The 20,268-nt window shown below is 41.2% G+C and overlaps 1 protein-coding gene across 1 annotated transcript in view; it reads right to left on the bottom strand.

The window, feature by feature from the left end:
- The window catches only part of ATAD2B (ATPase family AAA domain containing 2B), a 714,191-nt gene that overhangs the window by 407,002 nt on the left and 286,921 nt on the right, over window positions 1-20,268 (bottom strand). The window contains 1 exon segment of the mRNA XM_030198808.1: window positions 15,998-16,113. Coding sequence (XP_030054668.1) covers window positions 15,998-16,113 — 116 coding nt within the window.

Raw genomic sequence — 20,268 nt, 5'->3', positions numbered from 1 at the left:
CAACACCCAGAGCCTGAGGATTACTAGCAAGGAGACTGAAGAAAGAGGCCTGCTGAGGTGGAGCTCAAGAGAAAGGTCAGGAGAAGGTTTCCTCCAAACCCAAAGAGGTACTTACCTGGTGGGGCCAGGCAATGGATATGATTGTTATGCACAATTGCTACTGAGACAGAACTAACAGCCGTGGGGTGGAGGATAGGACCGTAAGGTTAAGGTGAATAAAGTGTGTCCTATCCAGGGGAGGTGGCTGTTATACCCTGAGACCCAGATGTTCCCCAGTAAATGGTCTCAGGGGGGGTGAATCGCAGTCAGAATAAGAGTTGGAAAGCCAGGTTCCCAAAAGACTGTAACCTAGCTAATAAACTGAATTTACATGCAACCAGCTAATTTGAATATTTTTGCAAGCAGAGGAAGCTGTGCTATCTTCCAGAGAAGGGTGACCTGGGGGCCCCACCAGAAGAACTAGTAAGGGGGATTGGTTACCAGGAGATACAGCGGGGAGGCCAGGCCAGGACTGCAGGTTAAGGAAGAGGTCACCCTGAGGGAAAGGGGAGGACCAAACCTAGAGGCCTGAGTCAATGCAGTCACAGAGAAGTCTGGTTTCAAGGTGGTTCCCCGAGGCAAAAGGCTGGTGAGGCCGGGCAGGAGCCACTAGAGGGCCACTGTACACCAGAGAGCACCCCTGTGGGGGTTACAAAGGGCACTATCCCAGATGGGACCTTGTTGTTGAATAACCCCCTGAAGACAAGGACATCAGAGAATCCCTGCTACCCTTGACAGTTGAATAACAGTGTCTGAAAGTTGAAACCAAGGGAAGAGCAGAGGGTTGGTGGGACCCAGGCAATAATTGTATCCCCAAGGAAGTGTGCAGAAGGGCCCACTGACTACAGGCGGGTTCTGGGGGACTAGAGAACTCAAAGTGAAGCTGAGTGGAAAAGGCATCAGTCTCCAGAGGAGGTCTCTTGTGTGGGTGAAGACAGACAGCACGGAGAGGTGCAGGTCGAGAGCAGACAGCACGGAGAGGTGCTTGCGGACATTTCTCCTGTGACCTTTTCACAGTATGCAAAGTTCATAAATTTTCAGAAAAGACTACGCCTTTCCTGGCGATATGCGACAACCCAGCATTCCCCCCGGGAACCTTATATGGTACCTTTCGAAGATGGAAAAAGTAGGGAATAACATACCTGCTACATGTCTTGACAGTGGAAGGAAAACTACAGCCTTTTGAATACCCAAAAAAAGAATTTGGGCTTTGGGAGACAGACCACTGTCACTATTTCCAACTCCAGCATTATATTGCTAGCCTTCCGAGAGAGGACTTGACTGAGGATGTGCACGAGGAGTTGTCCTCAGCGTATTCATTGGAAGCACAGCAGAAGGTCTCTTTGTCCTCCCACCACAAACACATCAGAGAAACCGCAACAGAGTTAAACTTTGGAAAATATGCTAAGATGTGGACGGAGGATCTGGGAACATTGGTGACCAGTGACCTACTTCAGACTCACATTCTAACAATAAGGAAATCCATGGTATTCTATCATTATTGGGTGGCGGAGCAGGTGGGGAGGAAGAGGGGTTGGTGGTTCGGAGGCGATAATAGGGGAGGGCAGACTTGTATGGTCTGTGCCAGAGCCGGTGATGGGAGGCGGGACAGGTGGTTGGGAGGCGGGAAAAACTGCTGGGCAGACTTGTACAGTCTGGGCCCTGGGAGAGACAGGTGCAAATCAAGGTAAGGTATACACATGAGTTTGTCTTGGGCAGACTGGATGGACCATGCAGGTCTTTTTCTGCCGTCATCTACTATGTTACTATGTATTGGGAAGTACAATACAAGTTTGCACTACAGATGCATATACCTCCAAGAAGAGCCTTTTATATGGGCATTTCGCCAGATGGAGCATGTGGGCGATGTGGAGAGCAAGGAGCATCGATAGGACATATGTTTTGGTGATGCCCACAGATTATCCGATTTTGGAATGCACTGCTAACTATGGTGTCACAGATGTGGGAAACGGGTTGGCATTACGAGGCCAAATTACTATTTGATCAACCTACCTTGAGCAACCCGAGACCAGCGGGATATCGAGATTTTGTAAGGAGAGCTATAATAATAGCGAAAAAAAGTGATCCTGATACAGTGGCTGTCCCAAAAAGCACCAACGCTTCAGCAGTGGAGAACTCAAATGATACAACTATTGCGTTTAGAATGAATAGAGATGTATGCAGACCCGGTGAAAGGGGGAAAATTATTTGAACGAAGATGGACCCCTTTTTGGAGAACTATGACGCCAGCAGCCCATTGTAGACTACTTAATATGTAATAACATTGGCCATTTGAAAATATACAGCAAGAGACACTCTAATTTTACTGAGTCTAAGGGAAGGGGGGGGATAGGTGTAGCAAGGTAAAAGAAAAGTACAGATGATTGTTGGTTAATATGCATGTGCTAATAAAGATGATTTAAACATAATTTGTCAATTTGGCTCAGTACATCTTCTAGGCTCACCAAGAATTCTTTCAATTCCTCCTAATCATCACCCTTGAAAACCATTTCCGGGACAGGCAGATCTTTTACATCTTCTTCCATAAAGACAGAAATAAAAAATTAATTTGTTTCTCCGCAATGGCCTTGTCCTCCCTGAGCGCCCCTTTTGCTCCTTCATGATCTTAACGGTCCCACGGATTCCCTCTCAGGCATTCTGCTTCTGATGTACCTGAAAAAGTTGTTACTGTGAGTTTTAGCCTCTGTGGCAAGTTTCTCTTCATATTCTCTTTTAGCCTTCTTTATTAATGCTTTGTGCTGGGCAGACTTATAAGGTCTGTGCCCTGAAAAAGACAGATACTAATCAAGTTAAGGTATACACAAAAAGTAGCACATATGAGTTATCTTGTTGGGCAGACTGGATGGACCGTGCAGGTCTTTTTCTGCCGTCTTCTACTATGTTACTATGATTTGCCTGTGCTTATGTTGCTTCTTATTTTCTTCGTTTGGGTTCTTTTTCCATTCTTTGAAGGGCAATCTTTTGGCTCTAATGGCATCTTTTACTTCACGTTTTAACCATGCAGGCTGACGTTTTCTCTTCTTTCCACCTTTGCAAATACGTGGAAGCATCTGGACTGGGCTTCCAAGATGGTAATTTTGAATAACATCCATGCCTGATTTAGTGTCCTAACTTTTGCAGCTGATCCTTTTAGTTTCTTTTTAACCATTTTCCTCATTTTATTATAGTCGCCCTTTCGAAAATTAAATAGAGCTACAGTAGATTTCTTTTGCAGCTTCATCCCAGATAGTTGCTCAAACTTGGTCATGTTATGATCAGTTTCCCAACGGACCCAACAATGCCACCTCTGCACTATTCCCTGCATGCCACCAAGGACCAGATCCAAAATGACTCCCCCTCTCATCAGTTCCTGGACCAGCTGCTCCAAGAAGCAGTCACTTATTACATCTAGAAATTTTATCTCCCTGGCACTCCCTGATGTAACAATTATCCAGTCAATATCGGGGTAATTGAATCACTCATTATTATAGCATTGCCCAATTTGCCAGCTTTCCTAATCTCTGTAAACATTTCTTCATCCGTCTGTTCGTTCTGTCCCGGCGGATGGTAGTACAGCCCTAAAAGAATACTCTTTCCCTTCATACATGGAATTTCTATCCATAATGATTCCACGCTGCTATGTCATGTGGAATGTTTATTTTATTTGACTCAATTCCCTTTTTAACATATAGTGCAACCCCCCTCCAATTTGATCCTCTTATCATTGCGATACAATTTGTACCCTGTTAACAGTGTGCCATTGATTGTCTTCTTTCCACCAAATCTCTGAGATGCCTATTAAGTCTACCACATCATTTAGTGCTATATATTCTTTTTTTTTTTAAATTTTTATTATCTTTATTTATAATTTTGAATTAGAAAACGCGAACATAATAAAACAAAAGAAAAAACAAATGACAGTGGGTTAAGATTGAATATAACAGACAGCATATTTAAACAAGTAATTTATAATGTAAACAAATAAAACAAGCAGGTATTAGCCCGTTAAACTTGCATATTTGTCTAGCAATGACCAAGTTTTACGAAAGGACAAAATATGACCTGTTCTCAAAGCAGCTATTTCTTCATATCGCCTATAAGAAGAAAGCCAATTCCACCACTCATGATAGGAGACATGTTGATTATTCTTCCGTGTAGAACTATATGATGCAGTGCAATTGAGATCATTAAATTAAACAATTTAGCATGTCTCAATGGAATTAATAGGCCAGGAGTAGATGCTTTAAGAATTAGTATCTTAAAGGTTAACACATCTGAATTATCAAATATTGCCTGAAGGGATCTCCAGATCAATTTCCAATACAGCTGCAGATTAATGCAGGAATACAGCATGTGTTCTAGGGACGCTACTGCCAATTGACAAGACCAGCATAAGTTGGATACAGAAGATCTTACTTTAGAAAGTTTTTCAGGTGTCCAATAGGATTTGTGTACAAAATAATATGCTGATTGCAGCAGGGCAGCAGATAATGAGGAACGCATGGTCTTTGTCCAAAAAACCTCCCATTCTTTGATTGTAAGTGAAACTCTCAAATCTTTTTCCCAGGCTGAAGTAATATTTGAACATATATTCGGCTTTGACATTTGCAAGAGTTTATACAGAGTTGATGCAGACTTGGGAGCCATAAGGAGGCGACATAAGCTGTCGAAGCTAGGAATTTGAGGCCGATAGTCTTGCTTCGTAGAAGAAATTTGGAGAATACGCTGAGTCAAGATGTTCCAGAAAGCTTTGTGTGTATGAGGAATATTATAGCATGCACTAAAATCCTGAAAAGGAATAATGTTAGATCCTGATTGCAGTTGTTCTGGAGACCAAATATTAGCAGCACTCCATATCGCACGTAGATGGGGAGACGTCTTAATTAGGAAATCAGAATTGTACCAAATAGAAACAGTTCTAGAACTTGACCACTTAAAGTTTAGCATGGTACAGATAAGGTTTACTGAACGTCAGGAGGATTTTAAGATCAAACATTTATTAGGATATCGAAATTTGTTCATAGTTGGTAACAAATTAAATGGTATTGGAAAAATTGCTTCTCTCTCAAAGATCACCCATCTAGGAGTATCATGTGAAAAAGTTGCAGAATACCACTGTTTAACCTGTGAAATCAAAAAGGCCAGGTGATATAGCTTAAAGTCGGGCACGTTTAGGCCCCCCCTTGGTGTTTTGGCATTTGAAGCTTTTTAAGAGAGATACATGGCACCGAAGATTTCCAAAGGAATTTAATAGAAATCAACTACCCACACCTATCCTGTTAGACTATCAATTGAATGCTTTGATGTCCCCATGTATACCTCCCACCCACCCTGTTAGACTGTCAATGAAAGGCTTGGATGCTTCACTTATATATACTGTCAGCTAGCACATTTGCTTATTTCCGATCTGACGAAGAAGGGCAACCTTCGAAAGCTAATCAAGAAATGTATTAAGTTATGTCCAATAAAAAAGGTATCATCTTATTTTATTTTCCATGTTTTATTTTGTTTGATTTCTATTGATTACCTTTAAGATTGGACTAACACGGCTACCACACCTCTCTACAAAGGAATTTAGAAATTAAACTATTGATTTTAATATATATTCTAACTCTCATTTTTTAGGCTTCTAGCATTTTTATACAGGCACTTCACATTGTGTTTTTTCCTCTGATCTACAAGCTGCTTAGAAGTTGAAGGGGATAATGCACATCCTTTATCCTGCTCTCTAATTAGGCTTTAAGCACTGTTGAAACTTCTCTACTGGGATTCCTTAAATATCCTGTTTCAATAGTATCCTTCAAGGATACTCCACACCAAACCATGCGCTCCTGGGAAACTGTCGGCTTTCTCTCCCATTCTAGTTTAAAAGCTGCTCTATCTCCTTTTTAAAAGTTAGCGACAGCACCCTGGTTCCATCCCAATTAAGGTGGAGCCCATCCTTTCGGAAAAGTCTCCCACTTTCCCAAAATGTCCCCAAGTTCCTAACAAATCTAAATCCCTCATTCCTGTACCATTGTCTCAACTACGAACTGAGACTTCGAAGCTCTGCCTGCCGTTTGGGTCCTGTGTGTGGAACGGGGAGCATCTCTGAAAATGCAACCCTGGAGGATCTGGACCAGTTTTCCACCTAAGAGTCTAAATTTGGCTTCCAGAACCTCCCTCCCACATTTTTCTCTGTCATTGGTACCCACATGTACCAAGACAGCCAGCTCCTCCCCAGCACTATGTAAAAACCTGTCTAGGTGACATGTGAGGTCCGCCACCTTCCCACCAGGCAGGCAGGTCACCAGGCAAGTCCACCATCCACCCAGCTATCTATATGCCTAATGACAACTACAACAGCTGTACTAACCTTTCCCTCCTGGGCAGCACTTGCAGACATATCTTCGGTGCAAGATAATAGTACATCCCTTGGTGGGCAGGTCCTGGCTACAGGACTACTTCCTACTTCACCAGGGTGATGCTCTCCTTCTAGGCGACCTCCCTCCTCCAAGGCAGCACAGGGGTTGCCAGACTGGAGGTGGGACTTCTCTACAACATCCATGTAGGTCTCCTATGTACCTCTCTGTCTCCCTCAGCTCCACCAAGTCTGCTACTCTAGCCTCAAGGGAACGGACTCATTCTCTGTGAGCTAGAAGCACTTTGCATCGGGCACACACATATAACTGCTCACCAACTGGGAGATAATCATACATGTGACACTCAATACAAAAGACTGGATAGCACCCATCTCGCTGCTGGACTGCTGACTCCATCTTAGTATTTTTGAATTTTTCAATAATTTAAACCTTGCTAAGGCATTAAAGATATTAGCCTAATATAAAAAATGTCTTGTTTATATAGTATATTGTATGATTTATTTAGTGTTTTCTTTTTAGAAGGTAATGAAATGTATTTAAAACTTTGTAAGAGCACTCCTTGCTTGTTATCATAATTACAATAACAAACTGACCTTATATGAAGAGTGGTGTTAGGAGTGGGTGGGTGTTGGGGAGGGTGGGCGGGATGAAGACTAAACTAGGTCCTACGATACTCTGCTAGAGGCTGTGTGTTAATGCTGTGGTACATAGTTCAAGTTTAAAACTAGGGGGAAAAAAAAAGAGTATGGAGATTAGTTGATAGTTTGCTTGCTTTTTTATATTTTTATTCTGCATATCACTAACCTACAATTCCTCCATTGAACCCCAATCTTTAAGTTCCCAAAGCAAAAAAATGTTCACTTACCAGAAAAAAGTCCTCTTCACTCAGAACTTCTCAGAATACTGAACATTTAACCCTACTCTCTGTTTTCTATCTTTTAAGTGTTTTTAATCCACAATAGGACATTCCTTGACTCTCTAATTTCCTCAGGAGTCTTTCATGAGGTACTTTGTAAAATGCCTTTTGAAAATCCAGATACACAATATCAACTGGATCACTTTTATCCACATTATTATGTTATTAAAGTTTATTTACTCCTTCAAACCTAGTAGATAGTGAGGTAAGATGTCCCCATCCATGTTGGCTTTGTCTCATTAATCCATGCTTACATATATGCTCTATAATTTTGTTCTTTATAATAGTCTCTACCATTTTATAATAGTCTAGATATAGAAAAATAGAGCTCACATTAAAAGAATTGAAAGAAAAATTCTAAGTTTCCAAGTTTATTTCAGCTTCGATACACTGTCCAATCAGCAGAATCTCTCGGCAGTTGACCACACACTAGTTATAAAAGGAGGGGAGAGAAAGGAACTACAACATCAAATAGGAGAGCAAAAAGATAAAGTGCATGCAGATTACAGGCAACTAGAGGAAATTAGTATGGAAGAACTATCTAAAACCCCAACTAAAAGAAAATAATACAAGCAAGAGCAAAATTACAGAATCAGTGAATCATATAAGAACATAAGCACTGACATACTGGGACAGACTGAAGGTTCATCACCCAGTGTCCTGTTTCCAACAGTGCAATCCAGGTCACAAATACCTGGCATTATCCCAAAACAGAAACTTGTGCTACTTATCCTACAAATAAGCAGTGGGGTTTCTCAAGATCATCCTAATGGCTTATGAACTTTTCTTTTAGGAAATTATACAAACCTTTTTTTAAACCCTGCTAAGCTAACTGCATTTACCACATTCTCTGGCAATGAATTCCAGAATTTAGTTACATATTGAGTGAAGAAATATTTTCCCCCGATTGTTTTAAATTTACTGCTTAGTAGCTTCATTATGTGCCCCCTAGTCCTAGTATTTTTGGAATTAATAAACAAGCAATTCACATCTACCTGTTCCACTCCACTCAGTATTTTATAGACCTCTATCATCTCTCTTTCTCAGCTTTCTCTTAAGTGAGGAAAATACATTAAAGATTTATATATTAATAATAAACATATTAATATGTGGTAAATCAGGAAAAATCTTACAAAGAACAAATCAAACATTCATTCATAATACTGCAAAAATAAAAATTTCAGGTCAAACAGAGATATTAGAGGGAGTAGATATAGCTAAAAGAACTGGAAGTTGCCTTGATAACAGAAAATTCTTTAAATGTCCTGGGTCCAGGAAAACATATGAAAACTTAATACATTTGATTGGGAACTGAAGGAAAATGGTTCGTCACAATGCCACAGACTTGAAGGTCAAAAAGACCTTCCATCTCAACTGAGTGGCTCAGCAGAGGTGAGGAAATATTAATACAGAATGATCCAGAAAACCAACACCCTTAAACCAAAAATACAAATGAAGAATCCACTTTCAATCATATTCCAGGGCAAAGGAGGCTACCAAAGTCACTAATTACAACAGGACTCTAACTTTCCAAAAAGCCCAAGAGATTGAAACTAGCCTCAACTACTTCTCTACCAGCCCCCAGAGTACCTGGATACCCGAGTCAACAATGAAAGCCTAGTAAAGAGTCAGCAGTAATCTGCAGGACTTCCCTCAGATGTTTCTTTTACCATCTCTTTCAGGGAAAGAACTAAAGACTCAGGGAATTTAAAATATTGAATTCAGTCTACGATCACAGTTTTCCAAGGCTTCCATCTTTCGGTGAATATTCATAGTTTTCATCAACACTCCCTGAGCAGATTGCATCTTTCCCATCTGATTTTCAACTTCACACATATGTTTATTCAACATACCAACAGTTTCCCCACATTGCTTAATATCCGATTGAACAAACTCAAGGTCTTGCAAAACCCAGTCCAAGTGATTCAACAAGGAACATGTCATTTCACACAAAGCTTCCCATACTTCATCCAAAGTGATTTTCTCTTGTTTTTTTTCTTCAACTGTGGTTTGTTTGTTTTTTTACACCAGCTTCCAGCTTTCCAGGTTTTTCAGTTTTGAAAGACGGAAATATGAAACCACCAACTGACACAGAGGCAGACTCACCCAAGTGTGGCTTGTTCTGGTGCCTTTCCACTTTCAGGAATCCTGGCTTGTAGCATCCTGACGCCTGTGACAACAGTGGCAGCACCTCTGGCATCCAGTTCTTCTCATATTGCTGACTCAGTCTAGGTGCTTCCAGGTTGAGGGAGAGTAAGGCAGTTCTCAGGGCTCAACATGGTGTCAATCGTGCTCAAAGCCATCGCCCTCCAGCATGCTCCAGATCCCAAGATTGTTGTCCAGACTGTGGGAGCATGTAGCCCCTTAGAGTCTGCTGGGTCAAACATGGGAAAGAAGTCAATTCAGCTGGGTAAGTTCGACTCTTCCCCTTGCACTTCACTATGCTGTTCCCACAGTTCAACAAGCAGGCTCACTTCTGTTCAGGTTGTCATTTCAACCTCAATCCCTTGTCCATTTCTTTATGCTGGGCAAACTTCTCAGATATTGAAAACTAATCTCATAGAACACTGAGGAGTGGATTCAGTAAACAGCGCTCAATATTTGGAGCTGAATAATATTCTATAATGGGCGTTCCAGGATCAGCACCCTTTACAGAACAGCGCAGAGTGTCAGTATCACGCTCAACTTTGAGAGCGAGGAGTTACACCAACTGAAATCAGGTGTAAATACTGGCACAAGTTGGGAGCAGATCCACACTATTCTATAACTGCACACATTTTAAGGGAACGCACTTGACCTGCCCATGCCCCATTTGCAGATCCGTGTGAAAAAAGTACTACTCTATTAATGGATGCGCAAGTGTGTTTTCACACAGCTTTGCCATTTCTGCCGCATTTCAGCTCCTTGCATCCATTAGAACATTTTTCCATGCTGAAAATTCAGCATGCAAGTAGCGCCTAATATTTGGCACCACATATAGAATTACTCTGATTGTGAATATGTATAAGATTTCCACACCTATAGTGCAGCTCTCCATGAGCAGCTCATGATTTTTTTACATTACAATACTGAGTAACAGAACATTCTCGACTGTTAATACACAGAGGAGACATCAAACATTTACTATATCAATGTGATCAATACTGGATTTATCATCTCCATACGGCAGAACTGTTTGAGTTGAATTCCAAAGTTAAGCAGAGAGCATATTTTGATTGGGCTCCATTTATTATGTTTACTCAGTTGGAGCGAACTTTGGGAGGTCTTTGGAAGGTCTGTTTTATGATTGGTGGTTTCATCTGTACGTGGAACCTGTTACACCATGCCGCCATTTTTTTCACCTTTAGTTGGAGCCTATTCGCAGCACTGTATGGTAGATGGGCTGAATTTTTGTTTCTTTGCTGTCTTTTAAAAGAAAGAATATTAATTTCCACTATCTCTGTTTCAAATTATAGCCCCCGAGGCAGCCAAGTCTGGTGAAACACGAGGGCCCTTGTCAAGAATACTGGACTTTTCAAGATTTTGTTGAGCCAGTGAACAGAATCCCGGCAGTGTAACATACTATACAGCTGGAGGCTCCCAGAATTTGCTTTGTTTTTTTTTCTTTTGTTTTTATATAATTATACAAAAAATACCAGGCAAAATCTTGTACAGAAATATGATGAGCAAGCGCTCTGAATTAGTCCACAATTATAGAGGAAATCCAAATTAGAAAAGAACAGGTAACTAAATATCAATTATATAGCAAGCAATTTAAGTAGACAAACCCTGTCTGGTTACTAAATTTAAGGGGTCTTTTACTAAAGCTTAACTAGAGTTATCTGCAGCTAGGCCCATTTTATTCCTATGGGCCCTGCTGCAGATAACTCGAGCTAAGCTTTAGTAATGGACCCCCGTTAATGCAACTAATGAGATGAAACAGCAGAAGGACAAGCTACAGAGCAAGACAGATCACCAAGGTAAATGCAGTTACACAAGAGAGATCATAAAATACACATTTCTTAACCTTAAACTTAAGACATTTACATGGGAGTTTTAAGAGAAAAAAAAGGGCACCCATCTGAGTGTCCTTACAAGCATTAGAAAAAACACAAAAATTCAAAAAAGTTTCCACTTGAAGTCTGAAGTACAAAATCACTGTAAAAGCAAAGTAGCCAAAGTTAAATCTTCAGAAACTGATTTCTCAAGTACAGCAGAAACCAAGAACATCCATTTTTTGGCCTTCCATTTCTTCCTTATCAAGTAAGCGTTATGTAGGTAATAAGCCTTTGCCACAGAAGGTAATGATTGAAATTCTGAAAATTTCTAGTCAATCAAATATTTATAAAACATATTTGCAGCGCCTTGCGACTCTGGACAAGTAAGTGCCTGTATATACTATGTAAACCACTTTGAATGTAGTTGCAAAAACCACAGAAAGACAGTATATCAAGTCCCATTTCCCTTTAGGCATCACCATAGTAGATTTAGGAAAATTCAAAATTCTTACATTTTCTGCCCATGCTGAATTCTCCAAAATTCTAGTAATTTTTGATCTTAAAAGTACCAAATCCTTTACCATTGTAGAGGAGAAATTAAATGAATTCTTTGCTTCGGTCTTCACCGAGGAGGATTTGGGAGGGATACCAGTGCTGGAAAAGGTATTTGAAGCGGACGAGTCAGAAAGACTAAATGATTTCTCTGTAAACTTGGAGGATGTAATGGGGCAGTTCTGCAAACTAAAAAGTAGTAAATCACCGGGACCGGATGGTATTCATCCCAGAGTATTAATAGAGCTGAAAAATGAACTTGTGGAGCTACTGTTAGTAATATGCAATTTATCCCTAAAATCAGGTGTGGTACCGGAAGATTGGAGGGTGGCCAATGTAATGCCAATTTTTAAAAAGGGTTCCAGAGGAGATCCGGGAAATTATAGACCGGTGAGTCTGACGTCGGTGCCGGGAAAAATGGTGGAGGCTATTAAGAATAAAATTACAGAGCACATTCAAAAGCATGGGCTACTCAGACAAAGTCAGCACGGATTTAGTGAAGGGAAGTCTTGCCTCACAAATCTACTTAATTTCCCCAGGGGGGTGAACAAACATGTGGACAACGGGGAACCGGTCAATATTGTATATCTAGACTTTCAGAAGGCGTTTGACAAAGTGCCTCATGCAAGACTCCAAAGGAAACTGGAGAGTCATGGGATCGGAGGCAGTGTATTATTATGGATTAAGAGCTGGTTAAAAGATAGGAAGCAGAGAGTAGGGTTGAATGGTCATTATTCTTGATGACACAAAGTTATCCAGGGTCGTCTTGTCGTGGGAGGAGTGTGAAAGATTACAAGAGGACCTCGTGAGACTGGGGGATTGGGCGTCCAAATGGCAGATGAAGTTCAACGTTGACAAGTGCAAAGCGATGCACGTGGGAAGGAGGAACCCGAATTACGGTTATGTCACGCAAGGTTCCGCTTTAGGAGTTACGGACCGAGAAAGGGATCTGGGAGTCATCGTGGATAGGACGTTGAAATCTTCCGCTCAATGTGCTGCGGCGGCTAAGAAGGCGAACAGAATGTTGAGTATTATTAGAAAAGGGATGGAAAACAAGCATGGGGATGTTATAATGTCGTTATATCGCTCCATGGTGCAACCGCACCTGGAGTATTGTGTTCAATTCTGGTTGCCTCATCTCAAAAAAGATATAAAGGAATTGGAGAAGGTGTAGAGAAGGGCGACGAAAATGATAAAAGGGATGGGACGACTACCTTATGAGGAGAGGTTAAGAAGGCTAGGACTCTTTAGCCTGGAGAAAAGGCGGCTGAGGGGTGATATGATAGAGGTGTACAAAATAATGAGTGGGGTAGAGCAGACACATGTGAAGCGTTTGTTTATGCTTTCTAACAATAATAGAACCAGGGGACACAAGATGAAATTAGAATGTGGTAGGTTTAAAACAAATTGGAGAAAGTTTTTCTTTACTCAGCGCATGGTTAGACTCTGGAACTCATTGCCGGAGAAGGTAGTGACGGCAGCTGGCCTTGTTGAGTTTAAAGGGGGTCTGGACAGATTCCTGAAGGAAAAGTCCATTGATCGTTATTAAATTTTGGGGTTTTGCCAGGTTCTTGGGGCCTGGATTGGCCGCTGTCAGAGACGGAGTGCTGGGCTTGTTGGACCTTTGGTCTTTTCCCAGCGTGGCAGTACTTATGTACTTATTAGTTTGCTCCAAGCCAGAAATTCCTTGTTTGTGGTTAAGTATAGAAGATTTAATGTCACTTCCTTGGGCATAGAGAACAATGCCCAATTGATGTATATATAACCTCCCATATTGACTGAAGAGGAAAAAAAACCTACAAGCTTCTGCAAAGAAAAGGAGAATACTTCTTTAGAGGCAGATTCTGTTAGTAGCTCAACTGCTTCACAAATGGCAAGCAGACCAACTGTACTATAAGCTTCGCCTGCTTCTAGGCTGGAAGTATGCTGTGCTCTGAGAAGTTTGAACAATGCCCTGTGTGCCTCCCTAACCCTCCTCAACTCGGAGCTGCAGAGGGGTAACTGTTAGGTTTCCAAAGCAGGAACTAAGTTAGTGAGCCCTTGGGCCACTGCTGAGGAGCGGCAGTGGTAGGCAAAACCACCCCACACCAGGAACAAGACAGAACTCAGATAGGAACAGCAAGACTTCACCTGCACTAGCCGCCCTTCCCCAGGAGTTGAGCCCCTGTCTGCAGGCGGCCTACAGGACTTACAGGACACGGTTGGAACTGGAAGCTGCAAGCAGCAACTAAAACAGGGAACAAACACTGACAAACACGAGACGGAACTGAAAGCTGCCAAGCAGCCACTGAACAAGAAACACAGACAAAAAGAAACTAAACACAAAAAGACAAACAAGGAACAAGACTAGGAAACAAACCCCAAGCCAAACTACACACAGACTAACCAGAATCAGACAAGAACTAGAATAAAAGCCAAACAAGGCAGAAGTGCAACAAGCACCAACAAACCAGGGCCTTAGGCGATGCAAAGGCAAAGCAGAGAGCTTCCAAATGGCTAAGCCCAGCAGCAGCAGAGATTCAGCTGCAGCAATCACCAGGCAGCTACGAGTGCTGTGCAGGCTCAAACAAGACAAGCAAGTCTGGCAGGCCGGAAGATCCGGACTAGACTGGGCTGAAGTCTGGAACGGGAAACAGCACACAGACAATCCAATGCAGCCACCAGGCCTGGCCACCAGGGGGCGAGATGACTGAGAGCCTAAAACCAGGGCACGACTGTGACAGTAACAGAAGACTCAGCCGATTCATCGATCCACAGCTTCCTAGGAAGTTGCTAAGGTTGGGGCTTAATGAGTCTTCAAGTCCAAATGAGTCAGCTGAATCAGTTGACAACAGTGTTGACTCTACTAGGTACACTGCACTGACTGAAGCTGAAGGAATAGGATGGGTCAGATGTTGATCCATGGGACCAGAAGTAGCCAACAATCGAGAGGAGGAAGGAAACACTCTCCATTGCGATCTTTGCTTAGGCATTGCAGAAGAAAATTCATGACCGCCTATCAGGGTAAGGCTGCCACTATCTTGGATCCCATTTGCTTCTGCTTTTTTTTTTTTTCTTAATTTTGGAACTTTCCAGTTAAGTACTCTTTTTTTTTCAATTTGAAGATTGCGGTTACCATTATTATTAAGTCACACTGGCTGCAATATATTTTTTTAATACAATTTTGTTACACATTAGTTTTGTGACAATTGGGGGTAGAGTTTTTATGGACCTATGATGATTTTTTTTTCTTGCTCAAATTAGAATGTTTGAAATAATCACTAAAGGTCTTTTAATCCATGCTTGAAAGAGTACGCTTGGTTCAATTTTGTTACTTGCAGTAGACTTTTTCTGCTATGTTTCTGGTTTATTCTACTACCTCTCTTTTGTAATTTGTTGGAAAAGTTCATAAACCATCATTAGCCATATAGATCTGGGAGTAAAGAAATGGAACTACTCTTTGGGATACTAATAGGTATGGTGACCTCAACTGGCTTCTCTCAAAGACAAGATGCTGGGCTTGTTGGACAATTGGTTTTACACAGTATAACATATATTGTACGTTTATCTAAGCTAAGAGAATTAAAAGATCATAATTCGAAAAGGGAAGCAGAAATGGCAAAAACCTCTCTCACCAATGATTAAAGAAGAACATAAGCTATTCTGAATTATATGTTTTCCAGAGATTGAAAATTAACATTTCCTAGCAACAACACATACTCTTTCTACAGCTAAAGCTAGACCAAACAAGCTTTTTCTTTGAGAGCCCTGTTTACTAAGGTGCACTAGCATTTTTAGCATGTGCTAAAAATTAGCAAATGTTAACTATATAGACGCCCATAGGAATATTATGGGCGCCTACATGGTTAGCACACGCTAAAAATGCTAACATGCCTCTAGCACAGCTTAGAAAACAGGGCCCTAAGTTTGCTACAGATATGCATATTTAAATAGCAACAGAATTTCCTATATTTTGACAGCAAAATACAAACAGAAGCAAAGTACTGAAGCACATCCTGTGCACATATACTAAGATGCATTCATGCCCTTGTACAAGTCTCTTGTTAGGAAAGAAATGGTAAGTCAAATAACTACAATATTGAAAATATTTGAGTAAAACATATACACCCTATTATGCATTAATTCAGCTATCATCAAGCAATTTTACTTACCTTGGTGGCTGAATTTTGAAATTTTCAAATATTTCTGGATATAAGAGGGGAAATACCACCATCTCCTTGAGTGCATGAATATGATGACTCAATCCACCAACACTATCAAATCGTACCTTTGAAGAAACACAAAAAGAAACACTAGCAACTTCACAGCAAACTTCTACAAACAATACTATACAAACTACAGTTTGAAAAAAAACAACTCTAAAGCACAGACGAGTGGGTTTGCTTGTCTGGTGAAGTGAGGCCTTTAGAGAATAATCTGTTATATGTATTCAAAAAGGCTAAACATTTTTCTGAAGACAAGCATTTTAAGACATAAGTATACTTAGCTAAATGTTATCCTCAACAAAAAATGGAACACAACTAGCAACGGTATGAAATTCTCTTGAGAAAAATCCCCTCATGATTTTACTTTGTATTTTTCCTTTTTGACAGGGGATAGCAACCCAAAATTATAAGACAGACCTAGAGAGACAGTGAGAAACAGGCAGTTCAAATCTATCTTGCCAGGAGGCATCTCTAGGCAATAATGGGAAGTGAAACTCCTGGCTGAACTCCATGTTGCAACCTTTATAACCTCCTCAATCTACATACAAATAGTCTACCTTTGGATGTACATCACCAAATTAACTTTTTTGATGTTTAGAAAGAAGGCTTTTTTGCTTCCAAGACTTGAGGATGGGTCGGGAATGTTATTGGGGTATGGGATTTATAGCTCATTGTTCCTGGATTCATTTTATCTGTTTTGTCTTTGTTTTACTTGGTTATATTTTATTGCTCTGTATAGATACTGTACACTGCTTTCAAAGGGTGACCAATGATATAACGGCCTTTGAATTATTTTCTTCAATTTGATATTCTTCCTAATCATTAGGAACCACAAAGCAGATTTCCAAAATGTAATATTAAATATGCATCTTGACATATTCCTCTAAGGTCAGACCTGCCTGGATATAACTGGAGATGTGACCAAGTACCCAATCAGAAATGGCGCCATTTTGCCACCTCATGTACAGGTCTTCCAGGACCAAAACAGGAAGTTGGGTGTACTTTCTTTGGGTTTAAGCCTATTCCAGCCAGATTTGTGACCTACAGAAAAATGCTAAATATGGTGGCGGTCAGTCATCACTGTACCCAGGAATTTAGGATGTGTGTAAAATCTAGCGTAAGGTGTAAAGTGTCACTAGTGTCCAAATTCACCCAAATATACAGAAAAGTCGTTATCACAAAAAAGGTGACCGCCCATGCCAAGTACTTCGGGTCACAAGAATCCATAAGCTCAAGAATGCTTTCATCAGCTGGCTAAGAACCATACTGATGTCCAGTGGCAATGGACAAGTCAATTAAAGCAAGCCCTACATAAATTTGACAGCTACAGGCTGCAGAAGGAATCCTCATTTCTGAAGATTTAATTTAGTCATTTCTACTTTGCCTTTACTCATTAAAGTTAAAAGTGGATTACAAACAAACAAATAATTGAAAAATCATGTTAGTGATAAGCACCAACTACTCTAAGGTGAAACCTAACAAAGTTGATTATTAGGCCAGACTCCAAACACGTAGAAAACATTCAAGCAATTTTTTTGGAACAGAAGACATCGGGAGCCTTGCTCACAAACCAGATGGCAAGCCATGGAGGTCATGTGATGTGATAGTGCAATCAAATGTGTAACCCAAGTGTCCTGAGCTCTGCTCTGCCTATACTGGATCATCTGCCGGATAAACTTGCAATTTTTTGTAATTTTTCATTAATTATTTTCAAAGTAAACACCAATATTACTGAGCAATATTGAAGTCGCTATCACTTTTCACCAATTTAAACCTACCCCATACCCTCCCCCTAATAATCCATTCAATTTTAACCATTCTTCTCTATTTTATGAAATTGATCCCTCTGTTTGTCAGTTAATTTCTCCAGTTCACCTATTAATTGCAATCTCAAAGTCCAATCCTTAAGTTGAGGGGCCCCCCTTCAATTTCCAGAACAAAGCCAAGAGCTGATTTAGCTGAATGAATGAAAAGTAGATCAACAGATACCTGTGCTGTTTCCTGAAGTTCTGAACTGTTATTCTGCTGTTCCTTGGTGCAGACCTAACAGTCATCTGAACACTTGAAGTAAGGGTCACTTCCTGTCTCAAGTACTTAAAAGAAATCCTGTACGCAACCGCATCACAGTGGCATGCACCCCTGCTCCTTGGGCAGAGCTCCATTGGATCTCAACCTAGTTCACATATATTCCCCTACTACTTTCAAGATCTATTAAAGGTTTACTATCCCGCCTATCAGTACAAAAGTCTAGGTGGCTTACATACTAAAAGTTACATCGAAACGATTTAACATATATGCATAGACAAAACAGGACATGGGGGAGAGGGGCAGAACCACAATATTCAAATGGGAAAGAGGAGGAGGTAAAAAAGGAAAGAGTATTAAATAACTCTGCAGTCACTCAGGCTCATCCTCCACAGCTACTAAGTAGAGAGAGGTATGAATAAAAGAAGGCATAGGAGAACACATACAAAAATAAAAAGGTCTTAAGTTCAGTTTTGAAACTTTGAAGAGAAGTATGGTGGCAAAGTGGCTGTGGTAGCCTGTTCAATGTTCTGGGAAAACAGTCTTCCCAGTACGTTTATATATAATCTCATGAAAAGATGGTACTATTAACAAATTTTGGGAGGATGACTGAAGAGTTCTCTGATTAGAATATGGAATTAGTAGCCAAGAAAGATAGGGTGGTTTGCCAGTATAATGGGTCTTACAGACAAACAGTAGAATTTTATAGATGATTCGGTGAGGTAGCAGGAGCCAGTGGGCGGCTTTAAGAATATGGGTAATGTGATCATATTTTTTCCAGTTATTAGTTTTACAGCAGTGTTTTGGATTGTGAGCATAGTAACATAGTAAATGACGGTAGAAAAAGACCTGCATGGTTGATCCAGTCTGCCCAACAAGACAAACTCATATGTGCTACTTTTTGTGTGTACCCTACTTTGATTTGTACCTGTCCTCTTCAGGGCACAGACCGTATAAGTCTGTCCCGCACTATCCCCGCCTCCCAACCACCAGCCCCGCCTCCCACCACTGGCTCTGGCACAGACCGTATAAGTCTGCCCAGCACTATCCTCGCCTCCCACCACCGGCTGGCTCTGCCACCCAATCTCGGCTAAGCTCCTTAGGATCCATTCCTTCTGAATAGGATTCCTTTATGTTTATCCCACGCATGTTTGAATTCTGTTACCGTTTTCATTTCCACCACCTCCCGCGGGAGGGCATTCCAAGCATCCACTACTCTCTCCGTGAAAAAATACTTCCTGACATTTTTCTTGAGTCTGCCCCCCTTCAATCTCATTTCATGTCCTCTTGTTCTACTGCCTTCGCACCTCCGGAAAAGGTTCGTTTGCGGATTAATACTTTTCAAATATTTGAACGTCTGTATCATATCACCCGTTTCTCCTTTCTTCAAGAGTATACATGTTCAGGTCATCAAGTCTCTCCTCATACGTCTTGTAACACAAATCCCTTACCATTCTCGTAGCTTTTCTTTGCACCGCTTCAATTCTTTTTACATCCTTCGCAAGGTACGGCCTCCAAAACTGAACACAATACTCCAGGTGGGGCCTCACCAACGACTTATACAGGGGCATCAACACCTCCTTTCTTCTGCTGGTCACACCTCTCTCTATACAGCCTAACAACCTTCTAACTACGGCCACCGCCTTGTCACACTGTTTCGTCACCTTCAGATCCTCAGATACTATCACCCCAAGATCCCTCTCCCTGTCCGTACCTAACAGATTCTCCCCGCCTAACACATATATCTCCCGAGGGTTTCTATTCCCTAAGTGCATCACTTTGCATTTCTTCGCATTGAATTTTAATTGCCAAACCTTAGACCATTCTTCTAGCTTCCTCAGATCCTTTTTCATGTTTTCCACTCCCTCCCGGGTGTCCACTCTGTTGCAGATCTTAGTATCATCCGCAAATAGGCAAACTTTACCTTCTAACCCTTCGGCAATGTCACTCACAAATATATTGAACAGAATCGGTCCCAGCACCGATCCCTGAGGCACACCACTACTCACCTTTCCCTCCTCCGAGCGAATTCCATTCACCACCACCCTCTGGCTTCTGTCCGTCAACCAGTTCCTAATCCAGTTCCCCACTTCAGGTCCTATCTTCAGCCCTTCCAGTTTATTTAAGAGCCTCCTGTGGGGAACCGTGTCAAAAGCTTTGCTGAAATCTAAGTAGATTACGTCCATAGCTCG

The sequence above is a fragment of the Microcaecilia unicolor genome, chromosome 3 (genome assembly GCF_901765095.1).
Source record: "Microcaecilia unicolor chromosome 3, aMicUni1.1, whole genome shotgun sequence".
Lineage (NCBI taxonomy): Eukaryota > Metazoa > Chordata > Amphibia > Gymnophiona > Siphonopidae > Microcaecilia > Microcaecilia unicolor.
Note: the sequence above shows the minus strand (reverse complement) of the source record. Positions and strands in the feature narration are given on the sequence as shown.